Source organism: Eufriesea mexicana, unplaced genomic scaffold (assembly GCF_001483705.2).
Source record: "Eufriesea mexicana isolate 0111107269 unplaced genomic scaffold, ASM148370v2 scaffold515, whole genome shotgun sequence".
NCBI classification, from domain to species: Eukaryota; Metazoa; Arthropoda; class Insecta; order Hymenoptera; family Apidae; genus Eufriesea; species Eufriesea mexicana.
The window spans coordinates 210,550-219,377 of NW_016908693.1; the positions used below are offsets into that span (position 1 = coordinate 210,550).

At 36.0% G+C, this 8,828-nt stretch overlaps 1 protein-coding gene across 1 annotated transcript in view; it reads right to left on the reverse strand.

Annotated features, from left to right (window-relative positions):
* Ipk1 (Inositol phosphate kinase 1) overlaps nucleotides 1–2,965 on the reverse strand; it is a 76,443-nt gene extending 73,478 nt beyond the window's left edge. The window contains exons 1-2 of the mRNA XM_017897541.1: nucleotides 2,871–2,965; nucleotides 2,254–2,461 (exon numbers count right to left, since the gene is read on the reverse strand). Of these exons, the coding sequence (XP_017753030.1) occupies nucleotides 2,254–2,461; nucleotides 2,871–2,965 (303 nt within the window). The remainder of the gene's footprint in view (nucleotides 1–2,253; nucleotides 2,462–2,870) is intronic.
* Between the last annotated feature and the right edge of the window lie 5,863 nt (nucleotides 2,966–8,828).

The window sequence follows — 8,828 nt, forward strand, 5'->3', positions numbered from 1 at the left end:
GATACCGAACCATCTTTGAAGTAATTAGCGAGGATATCAGCTTGCAAATGAACGGAAGGCTTGAATCGAGATGAGCCAAAACATCATATAAGCATGGGAACAGCACCAAACAGCGCGTTTCCCAACTTCGCATCCAGTTCGACTTTACTTTTATCTATTAACACGTTGACTGCCACGCGCATTTTACGTGGTTAGTCCATGGCGCCAACACGAATAATTTTATTATGCGATGCATATTATGTTGAAATATTATTTACAACGGATAAGGTGAGTCGTATAATCGCGTTTAATGTATTTTTCGTGGCGGGGGTCACCGGTGCCCCCCGAATTTTGCAAAGCGTGCTATGAAAATAATTCAAATCAGCTAGGAAGAATGAGAGCAAAGAATTGCACTAAAAAAGTGGCGACATATTGTGCCGACTGTTTTGGTTCACCTTTTCTTTGTATAAATAAAATTATTTTCGCATGTTCTGTATGGCATTAATTTCTTCGAACCATTATAGTAACAATGGTACTGTTTAAAAATTTATCAGTATCGATATTTACTCTAATTATGTATTTTTACTAATGGTCGTGTCGCCGATCACCGGTGGCGCCCCCACGGCGCTGTAGCAAAGTCGAGTGCCGGTCACCGGTCACCGCCATGGCAGTCAACGTGTTAATACGTATACAAAATATTTTTAAGTATTCGAATGCCGTGAACGCAGTTTCGTTTTCGGTAAAATGCTGTTATTTCGTTCTACGACGACTTGGTATTTTTGATAATCCATGCGACACGATGGCGTTGCGATCTTTTGATAATCCATGCGATACGATGGCGTTGCAATTTGGAAACCAAAATCTCCGATTTATATAAGCATAGATCTTCGCAACTTAACGTTGGTAAGATTTCTAATTGTACGACTTCTATATGTTGGAAATCTACTCGCGTTATGTTCATGTTTTCTACATGTACCAGTTGTCCCAGAGAATTAATCCGATTCGAATATTGCAAAATCCTGTCTATAATTGGGCGATGAAGAGCAGAGGTACGTATTGGATGAAATATTGCGTTTAGAATGGCGCAAGCTATTTCGAAGCGATGGAATGAGGTGGGCAATGTCATATTTCGGATACATTTATAAAACAGCCTTCTACACGTCCATTAATTACTTTGGCCATAAACCGACATTTTGTAACGAGTCGTGATCGATTGGCTCGTCTAACTGTCAATAGTTTCCGAAGTCCATCTGCAAACGACGCCATTTTAGCAACGAATTCTCTTCTTCTGACTCCTCGAGAGGGTCTCGAAAACCACGATCCACGAGGAAAACATCATGCGTCACGAAATTGATTGCACGTGTCGGCTTCTAACAACGTTTCATTCACAATTGATGTATTATTTTTAACCCTTACAACGCTATGGACGCATATATACGTCCGGCGAAAGTCACCAGCAGGGACTATTAGAAACAATTAATCAAAACGTTGAAAAAGTTTACTATACTCCTGGAATATGATTCGAAGTGAAGCACGATCGGTTGAAAATTACTTATGCAATAATTATTACCTGCAGATGAAAGTAAAAAATTTCAGAAGCACATATCCCCTATTTTCATCTACAGATTACGTAAGTTGCTTCGCACGAATGTGAATTAAGATTTAATACGACAAACGAGTAAAAAAATTCAAATTTTTAATATATTATTCGAAGAAATTAATTTTTCTTACAAATTTCTGCATAGCTGCATTCGCCATTTAAAAATATATATATGAAAGAGGAAATAGTTTTACATTGGTTCTTTTGGTTACCGAGATATTTCAAAAAATACGTTTCGAGGGCTGTTTTCACCCCTTCAATATGTGTTAAAGGGGTTATTACGCAAGAAATAGTAAACTGTGTAAATTCTTATTCAACGGGCAATGGTCAGAATAGAACTGTTCAGGGCCTCGCAGGTCAAAAGTCATCTTCAGAAGACTGGTGACAAAAGACTGTGTGACAAAAGGCAGAACATTGGGGGAAGGGATCGCCCCCACACCTCTGGAATGTAGAGTTTGCTTCTCTATTGAATTTTACCACAGCAATATGGACGATGGTCGAGAGAAAAAAAATATTTTTCAGAACTACCTGTCACATTATAAATTTCATTAAATCTTGCGTGTACAGGTTAGATATATTCTCTTATTAGAACTAACTGAGGTACGGGAATATGTTGTTGTTAATTATAATCGAATAAATGTAGTATAACGTATGAAAATGGTATATGGACTCACTCGTGGTAGAGCAACAACGATATTAGCATTCCCTTCGCCTCTGTAAACACAGTCCTCGATGGAGAACGTTGATGAAAGAGGGGAGGGTTCTGGAGTAGCCGGAGAATCGTCATCCGAGCTTCCGGTGGAAGTGGTCATCGATTCTAGAGAAAAGGTAGTAGTCGGCACAGGATTTCCTTCGTTGATTTTTATTGTTTTATCCTTATCCCTGCGAAAACAGAAAAAGAATTCTTATAACCGACATTTGCAGTTAATTAATTTCCGTTAATTAATTCCGCAACGCGAGATGCATAATGGACTGTAATAAGAAAATATACAGGGTGTCCCAGCAACGGTAGCATAACCGGGAAGACAGTGATTCGACACGAAAAAACAAATGAAAAATAAAGAATAAAATTTCTTTATTCGAAGCTTCGTTATCGAGAAAATCGACTTTGCATATTCACCGAGTACGGATGCACCTAGCTGTGGCTTAGATGGATAAACCATCGACATATAAGCATCGGTGATACAACCGAGGAGGGGGTGATTCTACGTGAAAAAACAAATCGAAAATAAAGAATAAAATTTTTTCATTCGAAGCTTCGTTATCGAGAAAATCGACTTTGAATATTCACCGAGGACGGGTGCATCTACTATGCGTAGCAGACAAGAAGTCCGCTGAGCTAAACGTAAGGCCGCATCCCCACCAACCCTCCCATTCTAACGACATCGCGGAAGTAGAAGTTCGGCTTATCGTTAGATGGATGGACCATCAGTATACTAGAGTACTCTGTGAATATTCAAAGTCGATTTTCTCGACAACGAAGCTTCGAATGAAGAAATTTTATTCTTTATTTTCGTTTTGTTTTTTCACGTAGATCACGCCTTTCTTGGTTCTACAACCGATGCTGATGCAGTAATGGTTTATCTATTTAATTGCAAGCCATAGCTAAGTGCACGCGTACTCGATGAATATTCAAAATCGATTTTCTCGACAACGAAGCTGCGAATAAAGAAATTTTATTCTCTATTTTCGATTTGTTTTTTCACGTAGAATCACCCCCTCCTCGGTTGTACTATCGTCGTTGGGACACCCTATATAATACTCCGAATGGAATTACTGATTCGAGTAGATGTGACTTCTACATAAGGAACATATATGGTTTATTGTAACAGCAAGTATAATAATAACAAAGAATTTATATACTATATACTACGTTTTATAAAGTCCTGAATATTAATAATTAGGATCATTAATATCACAATGAACTAGTAACAGTATAAATTATAACAGCCATCAATATTTAATAAAAATTTCGTTTCAAATTCTCCAGTTTTGTTATTTCTAGATTACAAACGAAGGACAAACCTGAAAGACTATCTTAATCATAACAAACTGGTTTAACGAAACAAAGCGAATTAGGTACTTGTTTTTGCATCGTTAATCATGCATGTATCATAAATACATACATATATTGCAGATATCAGTTAACGATAAGATGCATTATCAGATATTTGAAAAACAACTAAAAGTATATCGAGAATTACCCAAACCCAAAATACATATTATAAACCTTAAATATTAAATGGTAATTATTTAGAAAAGGAAGTGGTCTCACCGATTTCAATGATTTTTAAATATGTTGTGAAAATCAATATTTTGAAGAATACTTCAGATATATATAACCGCCACTCAGTCTTAATTTCCGAGATTTTTCCTCAAAAAAGATCGCCACTGCTATATTGAATTCTGTCTATACGAACACGTCTGTGACTCTGTATGCGTGAGTCCACGATCGCCCCTTATCTCATGTTTCCGCAAACAACGGCACGGTGACCAACGACGAATAACGTATAACGTGTCAAGAAAATTGAAACGGAAAATGAATGCGTGGAATAAAAGAACTTAACCCGAACTTCATCCATTAAATCAGTCACCAGAGAGAATAGTTAGGTTTAAGTAAGATTTAGGTTAGGTATTTTTATTCAAATCGACTCAATCGAGTTTTTAAGTACACCCGTTACACGCGTCCATTCCTAGTCGCCTCGATATATTCATAGAAACCGTAAACAATCAGCGACTCAACGCTTACATACACGTAATAACGCTGCCACAGACACGTAATATTCGTAATATTAGGTAATATTCCTTATAGTAGTAGCAATAGCCTTTTGCAAAAATCTCAGAAATTGAAGCTGAGCAGAGGTTATATACGTGGTAAAAAGTTGTTCGAAATGTCGATTTCTACAACGTATTAAAAATCGAAATCAGTGACACTACACTTTTCCAAATAATTACTCATTAAATTTCGAAAAATAGCATTGTGCGAAAGAACAAAGGAAACTTAATTATCGAGAACGTAATTTAAACCACGTTGAATTTCACAGCGAAGTTTTGTCTTCTTACTGCGAAACACAGGCAAGGATACTTTCACGTAACCGTTAAGTTGGGTAAAGTAATCGAAGGGATCTACTTTATCATGATTACCACGCTGGTGTCGCTCTAGTGACGTAACGAACGAGTTTCGTGCTACGACGGCAGGCACGGTCAAGATTTTCGCAGCCGTGACATTTCTCGAAGCACGAACGATAGTAAAATAGATAGACTCGTGAAAAATCGGTCACGTAACGGAGAACTGGTGAAAGCCGATAAAAAGTCACGTAATCGGTTATAGCCGGCGAATTACGATTTTTCGAAGGCAAATGTTGATCGATCCAGTTTCACGGCGCTCACTGAGCCGCGCACGTGGTGGCGCTGCAAATTACGAAACAATTACCCGATAACCTCGACCGTTTCGAATCAGCTGTCGATCGTTTATCGACTCGAAATTGATTCAACATTTCACATCGTTATTCCGTGGATCAAGCTACCATTGACCTTTGAGTTAGCGTTACGTCAGCCGTTAAGTATCGTGCGCTCGAACATAACCTTCGATTCGTCATTGTTCCAATAATTAAGGCTTCGCAAATTTTTAACTACTTTATTTACGTGCATCGTTTACCGATCGATATAATACGCGTGGAAAATGTAACCTCCAATTATATCATTAACTACGCGCTTCAGCCTTCTGTGTGATATCCGGTAAATGTTAAAAGGTAAACTATTATCCATACAGCAAGGTTATACATTTAGATATCGAATCTGGGCATGCGCGAAATATACGTGACGAGTCACCTAATATGTAAACCTCCAATTTTTCCATTAAATTGAAACGATTTTTCTTGGATACCTTCACGTATCGTTAATAAATAACGGAAAAATTTTCAACTTCGACGTTAGATAGACTCGTGTTCGAGATATTGAAGAGTTTACGTTTGATTAAATTTAAAAATATGGGTAACAGATAACATAGCAGAATAATATTTTGGGGCTTCTATGGGTGTTAAATTTATCATTCCACTTAGCATGATTAACATTATTTAAGAAATAATATGTTTCTGATGGCTATGAATAGACTTACGCCATTTTCAAAATCAATGAGACGACGTTTTCAATTCTTAAGAAAGCACAAGTCCATAGGAAAAGTAAATTTCTCTTGAAATAAAAATAAATGTATACACTTTTATGTTATAAAATCAAAATAATATTCAACTTTTATTCTTTGTTAAATTAATATCGTTTTATTAATTATTATTCAGTCTTCTCCAGTTTGCGTACGCGGGAAGGATTTAAAATAACTGTGGTGTGCAAGTGGTATATAATGTAATAAATCCATTAAATCCTTATATTTTAGGTTTGTGAGTGGTCTCGTTTTTTTGTACAGTGGTGCCAACTTGATATTATTAAAGTTTTTCGGTTGAAATTTATAATATTACAAGCAAAGCACAAATTAAGCAATCCGAATTTAAGAAAACTGTAGAAAGAAGTAAAAATACTCAGCAAGTGAGACAACACTGTTCGTCACTCTGGTTTTCAACGCAGACTACGCGAGAACAATGCGCTTCTTTCTGTGGACAGGCACTGTTCTGTTGTTTAAAACAAATTCATTGCACATTGATAATTCAACTGTTATTTTGATAATTAAACACAAAGCTGGGATCTGATAAAATTTTATCGCATAATATTTTCCATATCCACTTGAAACTCTCACAATGGGACTTACGTCATTTTCAAAATAAACTTTTTCATCGTTTCATTAATCAGCATATTTTCGTGTTACAAAATCTTAACGATTTTAAATATATTAGTAACAAGTTGCTTCAGAATGAAAAGATCATGTAAAAATGTAACTATCAAGGTAGCTGACTCGATGTTTTTGAAAATGGACTTACGCCACTTGCAAAATAAACGGCTCAAATATCGAAAACATACGTGTATGAAATTCAGAAATGAACATGATAGAAATGAACACCAATATCTTCTACGTTTTTTAACGGTTAACGCATTAGTATATTTAAATAAAAATATTTAAATAATGAAAACAACTCGCAATAAACTATTTTAAACAAATATTTGATTGACACTTTCTAGAAAATTCTCTCTCTCTCTCACTCTTATTCACTGTTACATACCCATGTTTCCTATTTGACGATACTCACATAACTGTTTTATTCTGGAACATTCTTCTAAACGTTTTTTCAAACATCATTCATACTAGACTGCACTCGCACATATGATATTTATATCATCGCAAATGAGTTTCACTTATTTAACCTCATTCGCATTCACACATATAAAACCAACACTCACACATTCGTCGAAAGAATCCGAAGTTAATGCTTCGGGAATAAGTCTACGCCCTTGCATCTATTTCTTGCGCCTATGTCTCACTTTGTCTCGGTTGTTTCGTTCGCTTTTTTTGTCACACGCTGCTATATGATGAGACTAATAGGAGGGGACCATTTCCGCCAATAAGCAAAGCGCGTTTAGTCTACTTCTGTGACGTCGTTAGTCGGGAGGGTTGGTGGGGATTCGGTCCTACGTTTTGCGCAGCGGACTTCTTGTCCGCAACGCATAGTAGACGCGCCCGTACTCGGCGAATATTCAAAGTCGATTTTCTCGATAACGAAGTTTCGAACGAAAAAATTTTATTCTTTATTTTCGATTTGCTTTTTCACGTAGAATCACCACCCTCATTCTGGTTGTACTATCGTTGCTGGGACACCCTGTAGAGAGATTCAAAGCATTTCAAATCTCATTACTATGAGATTACTGTCCATTTCGTCTTTACAACTCCATCATTATGTACTAACATGATAGAGTAATTATGGTTACGGTACGGTATATTCGTCGAAGCTAAAAATACGAATATTCCAACTTCTAAAATGATAATTTGAGATATTTAGAAGACAAGACGTTCAATGTGCAACCTGAGGCATATAATTGAAGACAAATTAATATTTGTTTCGTTTTAATTCTATTTTACTGTTACTGTTTTGCAATATTTTCTATTACTCATTTTCTTTTTAACATCATCTCCCTTCATTTGTTCATTTACAGATCTTTTGATCAGTTGAGGTAGGTTTAATATTAACCCTTTGCACTCGAGAGGTGACTCTCAGTCACCGTTTGTTTTCATGCTATAATTTAGATAACGAATTATGATAATTATATTAAGAACATCGAAATAAAATTATTCTACTTGTTCGTTTCACACGCAAATTCACGATTTTCTTTTTTTCATTTTAGCATAAAGAGTATCAGTGAGCTTATAAAAATCTAAGAATAACTTCGAATTGCATCTTTATAACGAAGAAATCTTCGAGTCCAAAGGGTTAAATGATAAATGACATTAGAAATTTCGTCTTGTCGAGTAACAAATGTTTGCATGAAGATCGAGGTAAGTAAAACAAATGCTATTTAATTATTCTGCGAACTTTAAAGGGGATAGATCAGCGTCTTTTCGCCAGAAACGTTAACGCAATTGCAAAAATCAGTGGAGAGGGAAATTACGTTCAAACGGTGAAAGAAATGTATGCCGAATAAATGTGGTGCTACATGTTCAAAGGTTACTAAATGGCTTAGTAACCTTTGAGGGAGCAGAAAGAAAAAGAAGAGTATGTCTACAGGAAAGCTGATCATGCAACTGTTAATATCAGCTGCAGGCTGCGATATATAACTCAGAAAGACATTTACATTTTCCAACTTATCTAAGGCTGCCATAATAACCGGTACGATTTTTCCTGACTCGAATTGACGTATTTTTAATTCAAATTTTCAACACATGCATAGTTTTGAAATTTAATTCAAACAATTTTCACGCGATCCTGTGCAATTTACACGTGTTTGCACATTATTTCGAATTTATAAAAATCGTGATTGCGACTGAAAAATTCTTTTAACCATAATTTTGGAACAAGTGTAAGCCAATAGCAATTCTCCGTCTTTCCTCTCTATTCGTTTTCCGGTTATTAAAATTTTGAATTTTATGCAACGAGGCTGAATGACACTCATTCAATTTATACTTTTATACCGTAATGTAAGATGGCGGAAACTGGTTTCGAGACACCAAAAACTGACAGAACAACAAGAATAGAATAACACAAACTCAAAATTCGTGAACTGATTTAACTTAGGAAAAGAACACCAAGGTAACGAAACGAAAACACACTCTAATTTAACTGTCTTTCCAACACCGAGCTCGTGCCGGTCA